The sequence below is a fragment of the Lagopus muta genome, chromosome 31, assembly GCF_023343835.1.
Source record: "Lagopus muta isolate bLagMut1 chromosome 31, bLagMut1 primary, whole genome shotgun sequence".
NCBI classification, from domain to species: domain Eukaryota; kingdom Metazoa; phylum Chordata; class Aves; order Galliformes; family Phasianidae; genus Lagopus; species Lagopus muta.
Window position 1 is genome coordinate 588,357 of NC_064463.1, and position 17,478 is coordinate 605,834.

At 49.5% G+C, this 17,478-nt stretch overlaps 3 protein-coding genes across 10 annotated transcripts in view; 2 read left to right on the top strand and 1 right to left on the bottom strand.

Moving 5' to 3' along the window:
* The window catches only part of LOC125686094 (zinc finger protein 501-like), a 474,399-nt gene that overhangs the window by 387,984 nt on the left and 68,937 nt on the right, over positions 1-17,478 (top strand). The window lies entirely within an intron of this gene.
* The window catches only part of LOC125686095 (zinc finger protein 501-like), a 239,099-nt gene that overhangs the window by 143,352 nt on the left and 78,269 nt on the right, over positions 1-17,478 (bottom strand). The window lies entirely within an intron of this gene.
* LOC125686098 (zinc finger protein 485-like) overlaps positions 1-17,478 on the top strand; it is a 322,586-nt gene that overhangs the window by 131,404 nt on the left and 173,704 nt on the right. Inside the window, exon 3 of the mRNA XM_048929746.1 lies at positions 1,138-1,264. Within this exon, the coding sequence (XP_048785703.1) occupies positions 1,138-1,264 (127 nt within the window). The remainder of the gene's footprint in view (positions 1-1,137; positions 1,265-17,478) is intronic.

Sequence of the window (17,478 nt, forward strand, 5' to 3'; positions counted from 1 at the left end):
TTGGAGTAGAGAAGGCTCGGGGGTGACCTCTTTGTGGCCTTCCAAGACTTGGAGGAAACGTATAAACTGGAGGGGAACGGCTGTTTACAAGCGTGGATAGTGATAGGATATGGGGAATGGTTTTAATTTGAGACAGAGGAGATTATTTTAGATATCAGGAGAAAGTATTTCACTTTCTGAGTGTGTGCACAAGAGCAGTTTGCCCATAGAGGACATGGATTCCCCATCCTTTATTGTGTTCGAGACCAAGCTGGATGTGGCTCAGAGCAGACTGGTCTGCTGGACGGTGTCTCTGCACATAGCTGGTTGTTTTCAACCCCGGGTACTCTCTGATTCTGTGATTACCTTCAGATAATCACTCTAACAAAGCACCTTAGAGAAGCTCACAAAGCTCCAAACCAACCATGAGTCTCTTACAGAAGATCTGTGTCAGCAAGGTGTGTTGACATGAAGCCGAGTGGGATCTCTGTAGAGGTGTGATCTTGAGAGCCATCCCTGATTGTACGGAGATCCTGTCGTGCAGCCCTTGCTGTGCAGGAGAGCTCAAGGGGCGCTTGGGCTGCTCCCTGTTTAGGGGTAAGATGACTGCCTCCTTGCTATGCATTGTCTTTAGGCATACAGTCCATGTACCCTCAGCTGTTGAACCGGCTGTCAGTTCTTTGTGCCACCCAGTTGGAGTCAGCTTTGTGATTTGTAATCAGCTGTAGGCAGAGCGTTACCAGTGCTGTTGCTGCTTGTGTTCCTGTGCAAGGCCTGCTGTGCCATCCCCCAGGCAGTGCCCTGCAGATGGGCTGTGGAGGGCTGGGCTGGGACAGGGACTGCTGCGTTCCCTCACAGCTCCCCTGCCATTTCTCTTGTCCCTGCAGGCTCCAGTTCAAATTCTGCCTTCCAGCCGTGATCATTTCAGCTGCAGGAGAGCAGCAGATGGCCACCGCACATGCATCTCAGGTAGGGGCTGGGGAAAGCAGGCAGGAGAGGCCGAGGGGCGAGGGATGTGAATGCAGGGGAGAGGGAGGTGGCCTCAGCCAGCATGTGTGTGCTGGGGCCAGAGAAGCGGCTGGGACGGGAGTTTGTGTCCTGTTTGAGCTGCTTCCCTGGGCCTTGGCTGTTCCCAGCAAGGAGCCTCTTTGCTTGCAGGAGCCCGTGAGCTTTGCGGAGGTGGCCGTGTATTTCAGCAGGGAGGAGTGGGCGCTGCTGGACCCTGCGCAGCGAGCGCTGTACCGGGACGTGATGCTGGAGACGTACCAGTGCGTGGCCTCGCTGGGTGAGGGCTATGCTGCCTTTCCTCCTCGTTAGGGCACCTTTGGCTGCACAGAAGGAGCCTCTGCATGCTGGAGCTAGTAAAATTGCCGTGTAGTTACATATTGATAACTACAACAGCAACAAAGGAAAGAATGAGAAGCATGAATATCAGAAAGGGTTAGTATTCACAACAGACTGATAAAAGCCCCAGAGTCAGTTTTGGCAAGCAGGCATCAGCCTGGAGCAGGAGAACCAGCTCCCTGCAAACAGCCCTTGTGTTGCTGCATTGTATGGTGCCTCCAGCCCCAGCAGACAGACCACTTTCAGGTTGTTACTTCTGCATTTGTTGCCTCTATTTTCCATTCATAGAATCATTGAATCACAAGGTTGGAAACAACCTGCAAGATCATCTAGTCTATTCCCATGAACATTCTTGAAGCCTTGGGTATTGAGCTGTTTGGAAAATATTAAAGGAAACATTCTAATGGGTGTGTGATTGCCCACTGTTATTATGGCCCTAATCTTGTTTTCACCATGGTGATGGATGTACTGCAAAGTTGCTGGTCAAGCGGCTGTGCCAGATTCTGGGAAACACTCCATATTTCTTCCATTGAAGCTCCACATCGAGGCCCCAAACCCATGGTGATCTCCCTGCTTGAAGGAGGGGAAGAGCCCTGGATCCCAGATGTGCGTAGCCCTGAGGCCGTGCCATGAGACCTCAGCCCAGGTGAGGTGGTGGAGGGAAGAAGTTTGGGTCTGGAAGAGCCGTCTCTGTCTGTGTTTTATTTTGGGCACTGTGTGCTATTTCTGGATTTCCTCTTTCATCCAGGAGGAACTGGGATTGCAGGTATACTGGAGGACCTGGAGGAAAGTGGTGTGGCCAAAAGGCGGTGGGGTGGTGTCTGTGTAGAAGAAATCAGAAGGGATGTCCAAGGAGGCCTGGAGCAAGGTCAGGGTGAGCAGCTCATGGAGCCACTGGGAAAGGGTCTGGGAAAGACAGGGAGGAGCCCGTTGGACTTCAACATAGGTCAGAGAGAGCCTGAAGAACCCAGGAGCAAGGATGTGAGCCAGAAGAAAAAGCAGAATCCATGCACTGAGTGTGGAAACAACTTTGAGGAAGATTCCAGCGTTGTTAACCACCAGTGCATGCGCTCAGCAATGAGTCCATACAAGTGCTCTGATTGTGGGAAGAGCTTCAAATGGAGATCCCTCCTCATTGTCCACCAGCGTGTCCACACAGGAGAGAGACCCTACAGGTGCTCTGAGTGTGGGAAGAGCTTCAAAAGCAGTTCTGATGTGAAGAAACATGAGCGCATCCACACAGGAGAGAGACCCTGCAAGTGCTCTGAGTGTGGGAAGAACTTCAAAAGGAGATCCCACCTCACCTCCCACCAGCGCCACCATACAGAAGAGAGACCCTACAAGTGCTCTGAGTGTGGGAAAACCGTAAAAACCCGTTTCCACCTCACGTACCACCACCGCTTGCACACGGGAGAAAGACCCTACAAGTGCTCTGAGTGTGGGAAGAGCTTCAAAAGTAGTTCTGATTTAAACCGCCACCAGCGCATCCACACAGAGGAGAGACCATATAGGTGTCCTGAGTGTGCAAAAAGCTTCAAAAGCAGTTCTGAGTTGAAACGCCACCAGCGCATCCACACAGGAGAAAGACCCTATAAGTGTCCCGAGTGCGGGAAGAGCTTCAGAAGGAATTCTGAATTGAAGAGCCATCAGCACACCGGGGAGAGACTCTTCAAGTGTCCTGAGTGTGAGAAAAGCTTCAAACACAGGTCTAATCTCAACACCCACAAGCATGTCCACAGCGCACACAGGCTGTAAAGCATCCCCAGCATACAGGGAACCTTCAAAAGCAGTTCCAGCCTCATTACCTACCAACACAGCCACACAAGATACAGAGCCTGCAGAGCACCTGTCAACAGTTTATGGGCTGGTTCGGCCCAGTTCCATGACCAGCGGGCGGAGGGATTTCGCAAAATCCATGCCTCTGGAAAAAAGGGAAACAGGGGACCCCAAAAAAATTAAAAACAGCGGCAACGACCTGAGGAGAAACAAACTGAGGTACCAGGGTGTTTGCACTTGGGTGGAGTCCAATCTGTGCATGCACCAGTGAGTTCACGTGGCAGGAAGCCTTAGAAATGCCTCGAGTGTGAGAAGGGCTTTGTGCAGAGTGCAGAGCTCCTCACTCACAGGAGATGGCACTCGTGGAAGAAGTGCTACAGATGTCCCATGTGTGGGCAGAGCTTTTGCCAGGGGATCCACTCAGTGCACAGACCACGGAAATGCCTGCACTGCAGGAAGAGCTTCATCCAGAGCTCAGTCATCATTAAACATTGTCCAGTCCGTGTGATAAAGTGGCCCTGCAAGTGTCTCTGGTGCAGGAAATTTCCCTCTGAGCTGGCACCTCCTTTCTCATGGGGAAACCCCCTACAGAGAGACCTTAAGAATTTTGGTGAGCCCAAAGATGGGGGAGACCCCAATTCTTCTCCCCACACAGGAGGAGTTTGCAAAGGAGATGGCATCACTGGCACCCTCTGCAGAATGGATTTAACCCAGGAGCTTCAGATGGCCTCTCCTTGCTACCCAAATCCTGCTTTCCTCTTCTGTTCTTCCTGCCAGCAGCTTTTTGGTGCCGTTTACTTAGGAGAGGTGTCTGTGTGGGGATGTTCTGTGTGTCTGTGTGCATGTGTTGCTCTCAGTAATCTGTGAGTGCGCTGATGAATCTGAGGGAAGGGTCAGGAGAGCAGTAACGTGTCTCGTGGAGGTATTCTGAAAATCATCTGTAGAGGAAAGGGAAGGGGGTCAATAAAGTAGCTGAGTTGTTCTGGAGCTTTCTTCACTGTAGTCTTGTTTGTTGTTCTTAAAATAAATGTCAGCATGTGCAATGAGGAGAGGGAAAGGATTTGGTTTTGGTGCCTCCTCCAGCCCACTGCTTGCTTTTGGGAAGGCATTTCCCAACCTGGAGGGAGAAAACCGGGCCTTCTATTGGTGTCTATTAGCCTATTCTTTGCAAGTCTTGCGTCTTTTCCTTCTTTTCCTTTCTGCTGTCACACTTGCCACCCAAAAGTCAGTGCGCCCATTTTTGCCAGTCAGGAAAATGCCTGTTTGCAGGGCAGTATCTGTGTGCATGCTTATCTTTGCAGGTATCATCACGGAATCACAGAACTGTAGGGGTTGGAAAGGACCTCTAGAGATCATCGAGACCAACCCCCTGCCAAAGCAGGTTTCCTACACCAGGTCGCACAGGTAGGCATCCAGGCATGTCTTGAACATCTCCAGAGAAGGAGACTCCACAACCTCCCTCGGCAGCCTGTTCCAGTGCTCCGTCACCTCACTGTAAAGAAGTTCTTGTGCACATTTGTGCGGAACTTCCTATGCTGCAGTTTCCGGCCGTTTCCCCTTGTCCTGTCTCCACGTACCACTGAAGAGAGATTGGCCTCACCACTATGGCCCCCACACCTCAGATATTTGTAAACCTGGATTAGATCCCCACTCTGTCGTCGTTTCTCAAGCCTGAAGAGACCCAGTTCACTCAGCCTTTCCTCATAGCAGAGATGCTCCAGGCCCTTCACCATTTTTGTGGCCCTCCGCTGGACTCTTTCCAAGAGATCCCTGTCTTTTTTGTGCAGGAGAGGCCAGAACTGGACGCAGTGCTCCAGATGAGACCTTACGAGGGCAGAGTAGAGGGGGAGGATCACCTTCATCGACTTGCTGGCCACGCTCTTTTCAATGCACCCCAGGATGCCATTGGCCTTTTTGGCCACCAGGGCACACTGCTGGCTCATGGCCAACCTGTCGTTCACAGGGATGCCCAGATAACAAGTGTGCAGTGCAACTGTGAGCCCCCAGCCCCATGCAGCACCTCTAGCAGCAGAAGGCCCCTGTGCTGCTGAGGGCTCCTTCCTTCCCCCCACACATCTCCCTGCAGCTCCCTGGCTCTGCTGGACAGCCCTTTACACTTCCATAGGGATGGGATCCAGATGAATCAGTTGAGGCATCTTATCCTCAGGTTGTAGTCCTGGGTCCTGGAGGGAGTCAGCTCCCTCCCATGCCTCCCACGCACCCACCCAGACCAGCACTGACCACACATTTGGCCACAAGCAACTGGCCCCCTGCATCCCTCCTCTTCCACAGGCTTCTTTCTCCTCCATCTACATTAATTCCCATCTTTGTCTGGTGCAGTCACTATCCCCTTATCAGCTCTCACTGACTACATTTCCCTCTTGCATCCCCACAATGCTATCCCCATGCTGGCTGTACTTCACTCTCCCTGACAGAGCTGCCATCTGTGTCACAGGGATTGTGCCGCACTCACTGACATCTCTGTGTCTGCTGTAATGAAAATAGCCTTAAATACAGCGACTACTTTTTGGACAGTGCTCCTGGAAAACTTTGTCTGCAACACTGAGACCTCCCTCATGAACAGTTCAAGTCTTGAAGACTTGAGAGACATGCCTTGTTAGATCTTTCTGCACTGTAATGAGCCCCACAGCGAATGTGGTGTCCATGAACTTCAGGTACTGAGAGAAGACGGCTGCAACCAAATGATGAAGGTGCAGTCAAAACGCTGTCCAGAAATGTTGGAGAGTGTTGGAGTGTTAATTGGTCCCTATGGAGCCATTATCAACAAAGCCTCCCCACATCCATGTTAGAGCAGATAATAGGAGGTCGTGATTCCCGGCAGGCAAAGACCCTGTGCAGGTGCTTTGAGAGTGAGGCAAGCCCTTGGTTTGTCTGATGCAACAGAAGGGTAGGGCTATAGCTGCAGCCTCTGGGAAGGGTGGTCCTGTCCCTCCCTGATGTCCCAAGGCTCTTCCACATTCAGTGGAATGTGAATCATAGAATCTTTTAATCACAAGGTTGGAAACAACCTGCAAGATCATCCAGTCCAATCATCCTCCGATTACCATTGCTACTACAAGCCCCTAAGCCATATCTCATAGCCACTCATCCAGATGCCTCTTGAGCACTGCCAGGGGCGATGACTCCACCACTTCCTCGGCAGCCATTCCATTGTCTGACCACTCTCTGAGAGAAAAAGTTCTCCCTTATGTCTAACCTAAACCTCCTCTGGTACAACTTAGAGCCATTTCCCCGGGTCCTGTTTGTTGCCTGGGAAATGAGGCAAAAGTTTGAGAGTGCACTGAGGTCTCCTCTGAGCCTCCTCTTCTCCATTCTAAACAATCCCAGCTCCCTCAGCCACTCCTCATAGGATTTGTGCTCCAGACCCCTCACCAGTTTTGTTGCCCTTCTCTGGACACGTTACAGGTCCTCAAAGTCTTTCTTGCAGTGAGGGGCCCAAAACTGAACACAGTATTTGAGGTGCGGCCTCACCAGTGCTGAGTAGAGGGAGATGATGACCTCCCTGCTCCAGCTGGCCACACTATTTCTAATGCAGGCCAGGATGCCGTTGGCCCTCTTGGCCACCTGGGCACACTGTCGGCTCGTGTTCAGCCGAGCTTCAACCAACACCCCCAGGTCCCTTTCCTCTTCACAGTCATTCAGACACTCAGCCCCAAGCCTATAGCGCTGTATGGGATTATTGTGGCCAAAGTGCAGGAACTGGCACTTGGCCTTGTTGAACCTCATCCCATTCCCCTCAGCCCAACAATCCAGCTTATCCAGATCCCTCTGAAGGGCCTCCCTACCCTCAGGGAGATCAACACTACCTCCCAGCTTGTTGCCATCTGCAGACTTACTAAGGGCACACTCAGTGCCTTCATCAAGACCATCAATAAAGATATTAAACAAGATGGGTCCCAGTACCGAGTCCTGGGGGACACCACTTGTAACGGGTCACCAGTTGGACTTAGCTCCATTAACCACTGCCCATTGGGCACGGCCCTCTAGCCAGTTCCTTAGGCAAAGAAGGGAACAACTGTCCAAGAAGAGTACACCTGTCCTATGTGCATGTGTAGTGTTCTGTGAGGAAAAATGATATGACAACTACTGGCCTCCCTACAGGATTGCAAGGAGGCAAGGAGGCCCCTGTGGCATGAGGACAACGTGCCACTTGAGCCTCAGCAGCAGACACAGCTGCCACATCCTAGAGGACAAAGACCTTGGTTTTCTCTCAGGGCCCTCCAGCCTTTCCAGTGCTGTTGGCCATCTCCACCAGAGGCTGTTCTATGCAGTCCTACGCCAGTCTCCTCCTTTTCCCTGCAGGCTGCAGACACTCACTTCGACTCCTGCACTCGCACTCACCCGGGCATTGCCTTACTCTGATGGTTCTGCAATCTCACTAGTTGTTCCTTGTGACACAACAGCACAAATTGATCACAGAGTCCAGCTGGGTGTCTCTGGAACCATAGCACTACCACTGTAGGGGAGGGCTGACCTGTCAGTTTGTGCAGAAAGAATCACTTCTAAGGTCCTTTTCCAGCCATGTTCCTCTTGTAGTCCTTCAGGAGATTTCCACAAAATGTTAATCCTTCATGCGTCGACACTCTCACAATTTTATCTGTCTAAGCTGTATGCTATATAAGGAAATCACAGAAGGCTTGAATTACTTCACAGCTTTCAGAGAAAAGGAGGAAAAGGAAAGAAAATTAAAATGAGTAGGAAGATCACCCTGCTTAATATCCCTTATCTCCTTCGCTAGCTTTGCCTCAGTGTGAGCTTTGGCCTTCCCCATTACTTCTCTGCAGGCTCTGACAACACTCCTGTACTCCTCCCAAGCGGACAGGCCCTTTTTTCAACTTTTTCTAAACCCTCTTCTTCCCTTTGATCTTATCCATGAACTCCTTGCTCATCCACGCAGGCCTCCTGCATCCATTCCCTGATTTTCTACTCTTAGGGTTGCACCGATCCTGAGCTTGGAAGAAGTGCTGTTTAAATGTTGGCTACCTCTCATGAGCTCCCTTACCTTCAAGCACCCGAGCCCATGAAACACCTCCAAGTAGGTCCCAGAAATTGTTGCAGTGGGCTCTCTGAAAGTCCAGGGCAGCAATCCCACTTTTTGCCTTACTTCTTCCACCCAAGATCTTGAACACCACCATCTCATGATCGCTGCATCGCAAGCTGCCCCCAAACTTATCATCCCTATCTAGCCCATCCCTGCTGGAAAGAACAAGGTCCAAAATCACCCCACTTCTTGTTTGCTTCTCCAACAACTACATGACAAAATTATCTTCATCGCATTGCAGGATCCGTCTGGATTTTGCGTGCCTGGGCATGTTGTTTATCCAGCAGATATGTGGATGATTCATGTCCCCTGTAAGAATCCAGCTGCATGTAGAACGCCTCATTGACTTCATCCTCCTGATCTGGTGACTGTAGTACACCCCACAACACTGTCGGCCATACCAGCCCTGCTCTTCATTCCCACTCAGCTCTCTCACATAAAGGGCAACTCCTCCACCTCGCTTCCCCAGCCTATCGTTCCTGAAAAGGACACAGCCCTCCATGACAGCATTCCAGTCACGTGAACTGTCTCACCACATCTCTGTGACTGCAGTGAGATCATGGCCCTACGACTGTACACAGCTCTCCAGCTCATCCTGTTCATTTCCCATGATACGTGCAGTGGTCTACTGGCACTTCAGGGAAGCAGCAGGTGCATTTACACTTGGAGGGACACAGGAAGATTTTGGATGGGGTATTGGCAACATGACCTTCTCTGAGGAGTCCCCATATGATCCTATGGGAGAGCTCAGAGGTTTTCCCTGTAATCTCCAACAATCTCCCACAGTGACAACATCCCTCAGCCCTTCTCTGCCACACTGAATTCCACTCTCTTGCCTCTTTGGACCTTGTTTAAAGACTTGGAAATCATTCCAGAGAGCTTCTTCCCCAGCACACGTGTGCCCCACTTGCTCAGTCCGAGTCCATCAGTAGCCCACACACCCCGTTTCTTCCTGCACAAGATCAGAATACCCAAAGCCTTGATCACAGCGCTGCCCCTTCAGCCAGGCAGCAAAAGGGAGCCTCAGTGCTCCCCAGCCAGGGGCCCCCAATTGCTGAGACTCTCCATCCTTTTTTGGTGGCACTGACATTGATGCAGTGCCCTGTTGTCAACGGTTTATGGGCTGGTCCGGCCCAGTTCCGTGACCAGCAGGGCGGAGGGATCTGCGGATCCGCGCCTCTGGGAAAGGGGAAGCAGGGACCCCAAAATACTTGAAAACAACAGCACTGATCTGAGGTGAAACAAATGATTTTACTAAATATAGTATTAGTAAAATACAATGAGAGAGAGAGAGAGAGAGAGAGAGTCTGTTTGAATTGTATAGACCTCACCACAATGCTGGGGTGAGAAGTGCAGTAGACGGCAAAGTGCAGATGGCGAAGCGCAGGCGGCGAAGCGCAGATAGCGAAGCGCAGGCGAAGAAGCACAGGCGAAGAAGCGCAGGCGAAGAAGAAGGAATCAGGCGACCTTGCTTGGAGTTATATCCCCTTGCTGACCGCAAAGTCTCCTGGGGAAAAGTAGTTCTTCTCCGACGGACGAACATTCGGCAGATATCAAACCCCACCCCCAGTGCATTACATGATGTTATGGTGTGCAATACTGATGACCAAAAATCATAAAACCATGACATTCCACCCCTTATTCTACATCACTACATCATGCTTAACACATGGGATTACAGACTGCACTCCCCCAACATCAAATTCCCTTGTGGTACACACTGAACATCCCCGTTTTTCTGCATCACCCACCAGGTGGACCCAGGTCCCTGGGCAAAGACAGTTCCGCGAAGAGGTTTGCCCTTCCCAGAAGCAGGAAAAACCCAAACTGCTTTTCCTAACATGTTCTTTACATGTACTACAGGGACCTTATCTCCCTCTACAATATGTAGGGAGCTGGATTGGGTAGGACCATCTTGACTGATTAATCCTCTGGTGTTAACCAGCCAGATGGCTTCTGCCAAATGCTTCTCCCAGTGTTTAAATGTTCCACCACCCATTGCTTTCAACATCGTTTTTAACAACCCGTTGTAGCGTTCTATCTTACCAGAGGCTGGTGCATGATAGGGGATATGATAAATCCACTCGATGCCATGTTCTCTGGCCCAAGTATCCACAAGTGAATTTTTAAAATGAGTCCCATTATCTGACTCAATCCTTTCCGGGGTGCCATGTCGCCACAGGATTTGCCTCTCCAGACCTAATATGGTGTTTCGGGCAGTAGCATGGGGTACTGCATATGTTTCAAGCCACCCGGTTGTTGCCTCCACCATGGTGAGCACATAATGCTTACTATTGCGAGATCGTGGCAAGGTGATATAATCAACCTGCCATGCCTCCCCATATTTGTACTTTTGCCATCGCCCTTCCTCCCAGAGAGGTTTCATCCTCTTAGCTTGTTTAATTGTGGCGCATGTATCACAGTCATGAATGATTTGTACAATGGCATCCATAGTTAAGTCCACCCCTCGGTCTCTGGCCCATTTGTATGTTGCGTCTCTCCCTTGATGACCTGAGGTATCATGGGCCCACCGAGCTAAAAATAACTCACCCTTGTTCTGCCAGTCCAGGTCTATTTGAGCCACCTCAATTCTGGCAGCTTGGTCTACCTGATGGTTATTTTGCTGATCTTCTGTAGCTCTACTCTTGGGCACATGAGCATCTACATGACGCACCTTTATAACCATATTTTTTGTTCGGGTAGCAATATCTTTCCATAGGTCAGCAGCCCAAATAGGCTTGCCCTTTCTTTGCCAATTATTTTGCTCCCACTGCTGTAACCACCCCCATAAGGCATTTGCTACCATCCATGAGTCAGTGTAAAGATAGAGCATTGGCCACCTCTCCCGTTCAGCGACATCTAAGGCCAGTTGGACAGCCTTTACCTCTGCAAATTGGCTCGATTCTCCTTTCCCTTCAGTGGCCTCTGCAACTTGTCGTGTGGGGCTCCACACAGCAGATTTCCATCTGCGATGCTTTCCCACAATACGACACGATCCATCTGTGAACAGGGCATATTTCTTTTCATTCCCTGATAGTTCATTGTATGGTGGGGCTTCTTTAGCATGAGATAAATCTTCTGCTGGTGGTGTTCCAAACTTTTTACCTTCAGGCCAGTCCATGATGAATTCTAGGATTCCTGGATGGCTGAGGTTCCCCATCCGTGCTCGTTGTGTAATCAACGCAACCCACTTACTCCAAGTGGCATCAGTAGCCTGATGGGTGGAGGGAACCTTTCCCTTGAACATCCAGTTCAACACTGGCAGTCGAGGTGCCAAAAGGAGCTGTGTTTCAGTACCGACTACTTCGGAAGCAGCCCGAACCCCCTCATAAGAAGCTAAGATCTCCTTTTCAGTTGGAGTGTAGCCCTCCTCCGACCCCCTGTAGGCTCGACTCCAGAATCCCAGGGATCGGCCTCGGGTCTCTCCTGAGGCTCTTTGCCACAAACTCCAAGTGGAGCCTTTCTCTCCAGCAGCAGTGTAGAGGATGTTCTTCACATCCTGTTCCATCCGTACTGGCCCCAGGGCCACAGCACGGGCTATCTCTTGTTTAATCTGCTCAAAAGCCTGCTGCTGCTCAGGACCCTACACAAAATCATTCTTCTTCCGTGTCACCTGATAAAGTGGGCTTACAATGAGGCTGTAGTTTGGAACATGCATTCTCCAAAAACCCACTACGCCCAGAAACGATTGTGTCTCTTTCTTATTAGTGGGCGGAGACATAGCAGTGATTTTGTTGACCACATCTGTCAGGATGTGACGACGGTCATCTTGCCACTTTATGCCTAGGAACTGAATTTCCTGGGCAGGTCCTTTCACTTTGCTTCGCTTAATAGCAAAACCAGCACGGAGAAGGATCTGGATTATTTGCTCTCCTTTCTCAAAAACTTCCTTTGCTGTGTTGACCCACACAATGATGTCATCAATGTACTGTAAGTGCTCAGGAGCACCTCCCTGTTCCAGTGCAGCTTGGATCAACCCATGACAAATAGTTGGACTATGTTTCCACCCCTGGGGCAAATGGTTCCAGGTATACTGAATGCCCCTCCATGTGAAAGCGAACTGTGGCCTACATTCTTTGGCCAAAGGAATGGAGAAAAAGGCATTAGCAATGTCAATGGTGGCATACCACTTAGCTGCTTTTGACTCCAGTTCGTATTGGAGTTCTAACATGTCTGGCACAGCAGCACTCAATGAGGGTGTGACTTCATTCAGGCCACGGTAGTCCACCGTCAGCCTCCATTCTCCACTGGCTTTACGCACTGGCCATATGGGGCTGTTAAAGGGCGAGTGCGTTTTGTTGATCACTCCCTGATTCTCTAATTGATGAATTAACTTCTGAATGGGGAGCAAGGAATCCCTGTTGGTGCGATACTGCCGTCTGTGCACCGTTTTTGTAGCTATCGGTACCTGTTGCTCTTCCACTCGTAGCAACCCCACAACAGACGGATCTTCTGATAGGCCAGGCAGAACAGACAACTGCTTAACACCTTCTGTGTCTACAGCAGCTGTTCCAAAGGCCCATCGATACCCTTTGGGATCCTTAAAATATCCCCTTCTGAGGTAATCGATACCAAGTATACATGGAGCCCCTGGGCCAGTCACAATAGGGTGCTTTTGCCAGTCTTTACCAGTGAGGCTGATTTCGGCCTCCAACATAGTCAGTTCTTGGGAACCTCCTGTCACCCCATGAATATAAATTGATTTTGTCCCTTGGTGACTCGAGGGCATTAGAGTGCACTGTGCACCAGTATCCACCAGGGCCTTATATTTCTGTGGTTCTGATGTACCAGGCCATCTAATCCACACAGTCCAATAAACTCTATTATCCCTTTCCCCCCCCTGGCTGGGGGCAGGGCCCCTCTATTTGTTACCTCTGTTGTCTGCAGCAACCGGAGCAATCACCTTTCTGGAGAAGTTCACCTTGGTGGTTGATTTGTCTTGTAACTCTTTTACCCTTGCTTGAAGTGCAGGAGTAGGTTGCTTATGCCACTTCTTCATATCCTCTCCATGGTCACGTAGGTAATGCCACAAGGCAAAACGTGACGTGGTCTTACTGTTGTCACTTGTTCGAGCAGGAGGACGTCTTCTTTTGATAGCTGAGACGTTGGATGACACTGACTGGGAGGAAATCAAGTTGGCTAGCCCCTCAAGTAGGCTGTTTTGGGAATTCTGTTCCTCATTGGATGTATCTGTTACCACCATGTATTCATCGGCATCAGGCATAATTGATAGTTTATCTATTATATCTTCTTGTTTGTTCTCCATTCTGTCCAGCTTTTCAGCTACTTTTTCAATAGCTGAAACACAAGCTCGTAGAGGGCTTAAATGTAACTCGAAGTCTTGAAGCTTATTAACCAACTCATTTATAAGGGGTCTTCTTTCTCCTCTGCCATACATTGCTGCAAATGTACTGGCGTACCTTTCTGGTGCAGTCTTCGTGAACGTACGCCACATATTTGGTGTACACCTGGCTCTCTCAGGATCATGCTCTTGGTCTGGCTCATCAGGAATGAAATCGGGGCTATGTAGTGTTTCCACCACAGCACATTCTCTCAAATAACGGATGCCTTCTTCCAAATCAGCCCATTTCTTCTTCTCGGGCATCAGATCGTCTTTGAAGGGGTATCTTTCTCTTACAGCTAACAACATCCTCTTCCAGAGGGTGAAGGCCTGGTTCTGGCAGGTACTAATACCTCTGTCAATGGCTGAGTCCCTAGCAATGCCACCCAGTTGGCGAGCTTCTCTACTATCTAGCCACACACTGTTGGCCCCATTGTCCCAGCATCGAAGTAAACAAGTAGCAATAGGCTCATTTGGGTGGCGTGAGAAGTCTTTTCTCAGACTTCGAATTTCATTCATTTTCAGAGATCGATCCACAAAGGTAACAATATCTTGCTCACCTCTTGCTCTTCCAGGACTTCTTGCCCTTGTAGGTGTTGGTGACCGTGGTCTTACTGAGGGCCCCTCCCCTGGACTCAGAGGTGCTTCTCTTGGACCTCGGAGCCACTCCTCTGGACCTCTTTCCTCCTCTTTCTTCTCTTCTAACTGAGTCGAGATTCGCTTTGTTTTCCGTCCTCTTACAGGGGCAACTGACATCGATTGTGGTGCCTCTTGTGGTTGATCAGGTTGGTCAGTTCCAATGCTCTCATCCTCCAGTTCAGCTTGGAGCTTGTTTCGTTCGATTATGACAGTATCTAGCTCAGATTGGAGGGTGTCTTGTTGAGATTGAAGATTGTTGAGTTTGGATTGCAGGGAGTCTCTCTCAATTCGGAGGGCATCTCTCTCAGATTGGAGGTTTTTTCTCTGGAGCAGGAGACTTTCTCCCTCATTTTGAACTGTTTCCCTGAGACTCTCCCTTTCAATTTCAGAAGCTCTCTCTCTCCAGGATAGTATTGAATAAGGCCCGATAAGCATTAGCCAGGCCCCAAATCATTTGTGCCTCCTCAGAACTGCCTAAGCCGCAACATTCCTGCCTTAAATAGCTGTTTAGACTCTCAGGGTCTTTCAGGTGTTCTGGAGTAAAGTTCCATGAGACTGAAGATTTCCATTTGTCTAAAGTCTTTCCCAGACCTTTCCACACTCCCTGCCACTCAGTATTCTCTGGTTTTGGGGAGGACATCCTCAAAATATAATAAATACTAATACTGAGTGAAATGATGAGCAATACATTCAGGGAGATTAGTAATGCGACTAGGTGTTCATTCAAAAACTGCACTACAGGCTGAAAGGTGAGACTGGAAACCTTAAAAAATCCCAGTCCTGTAAAATTGGCAGCTGTCTCCGGAATTGTAAGCCACATTGTACGAACGTGCCAGGTCCATATTTCCTCCCATGTTTTCATTTGATTGTATAAGCCGATTGCTCCATAGAGCAAGGTGGCAAGCTTAATTAATGCCCAGTATGTTTTGAGCATTAGGAAAGAAGAGGCAGCAGCGTGCAGCCCTTTAAGAGTAAGTTTCACTACAGAAAGCATTTTTTTTTTTTTTTTTTTTTTTACAGAGGCAAGATAGTAAAGCTCAGAGTTTACAAATATTCTACGATACTGGCAGTCCGCCTGGAGTTTTTCAAGGTCACGTTTTCAGAGAGTAGCGGTGAAACAGATAAGCTTTACCAACGGAACTCTCCGAGAGCAGAGAGTCTAAACAGCTAGAAAGCAACTGCTGCCTGCATTCTCCACCAAAAATGTCAACAGTTTATGGGCTGGTCCGGCCCAGTTCCTGACCAGCAGGGCAGAGGGATCTGCGGATCCGCGCCTCTGGGAAAGGGGAAGCAGAGGACCCCAAAATACTTGAAAACAACAGCACTGATCTGAGGTGAAACAAATGATTTTACTAAATATAGTATTAGTAAAATACAATGAGAGAGAGAGAGAGAGAGAGAGAGAGTCTGTTTGAATTGTATAGACCTCACCACAATGCTGGGGTGAGAAGTGCAGTAGACGGCAAAGTGCAGATGGCGAAGCGCAGGCGGCGAAGCGCAGATAGCGAAGCGCAGGCGAAGAAGCACAGGCGAAGAAGCGCAGGCGAAGAAGAAGGAATCAGGTGACCTTGCTTGGAGTTATATCCCCTTGCTGACCGCAAAGTCTCCTGGGGAAAAGTAGTTCTTCTCCGACGGACGAACATTCGGCAGATATCAAACCCCACCCCCAGTGCATTACATGATGTTATGGTGTGGAATACTGATGACCAAAAATCATAAAACCATGACACCTGTCTGGCCCCCTGCCCTGCATTCTAAACGTTCTTCTAGGGGCATGAGTTCTGACTGCACAGTTTTGCATTTCCTCACTCCAAGAATGTGAGACATTGTCACTGTAGACAACAGCAGCAGTAGGAATTTTGAGAAGGAAAATGACTGCCCTCACACCGTTTTTTGCCCACTGACTGATATTTAGTCCCCTAAGCAAGACAGAGAGTATGTCTGCTCCTGTGAGCAGAACTGTAAGCTCCATTCCATCCATCCCACCAAATACACACAGCAACCCCATCCCATCTCACCTGCCCTGCATCTCCTGCCTGCAGAGCCCAGAGCCATCCATCACACACAGCACACCCGTCACAGGACCGTTCCCACCACCTCTCACTCATGCTGATGATGCTGCAGCACACAGGGCCTCCAGCTTTGGATGCCAATGTAAGAAACCAGTAACACGTAACAGCCTTGCACATGTGTTGAGGACTCGCTTGAAAACCAAGGCCATGTTCAGAGTATCAAGGACATGATAGCCTTGTAAGGCAATTCGAGTAAACAACTAGTTGCAAGTTAAGCTGTATGAGGAAGCTGTTATGGGAAGTAGGCGTAGCAGGGAACTTCACGTTCTCACGGTTACAGGTTGACGTAAATGAGTAGTGCCCAATGAGAAGGCGACAAGTGTACTGTAAGGTTATATACTCTGATGCTCTACCATTAAAGGTTGGACTTAGCTGCTAACTGGTATCGAGTCATCTCTAAGATCCCACAATCCCGCTCCCAAATGGCGCCCGAACAGGGAGCAGAGGCAGTCTGAAAAGCTTTGGGGCTTTGCTATGGGAGGAAGGACACCAGTTGAGTGAGCGCGTGCTAAAACCGGGAAGGAAGACAACATGGAGCTGGAGGTAGCCCTGTCATTACTAGCGAGCTTGTTAGAGAAGTGAGGCGTAAAGCTCAGTGCCAAAGTCCTATCTGCATTAGTTACAATGGGCCGGGCAAAAGGGCATTTCAATGATTCAGTACAGGTCTTCTTGAAATTAAGGAGTGGTGAGATCTTGGTGATGCTATTTGGGACGCCGTAATAGATGTAGAAAAGTGCGCAAAAAGGATGCAGAGCCCTTGGCAGAAGGTTATTAACTGCCTAAAGAAATACCAGGTAGAGAAAAATACTGTCCAGAATGTGATGCAAGTTTTAGACCTGGCTGAAGGCAGTAAGACGAGAGAATCGGTGTTCGGAGTAGGGGACAGTCAATCTTCAAACCATCAACCCCACCAATTATGCTGGAAGCTGAAGTTTCTGTCATGGAGATGACTAGATCAATTTTTGTCCATGACAGAGGCAACAGGCCTCTGCCCTCACCCCCCCATTCTAGTCCCACAAAAAATGGGAAGGAAGAAAGGGAGGAAAAGAACAGTGGCAACAATCTATGGAGGAAAACTTATTTTACTATAATACTGGAATACAAGATAACACAATATATACAATTTAATTGAAATTGAGATTAATAAATCAGGCAAGATGATAGAGAGAGTTCCCGGGACTGAGTCAAACCTGAAAAGCTTGGAACGGCTAGGAAAGCACCTCCAGCACCCACTGCCAGGCAGCAAGAGAGCGCCCCCCCCACCC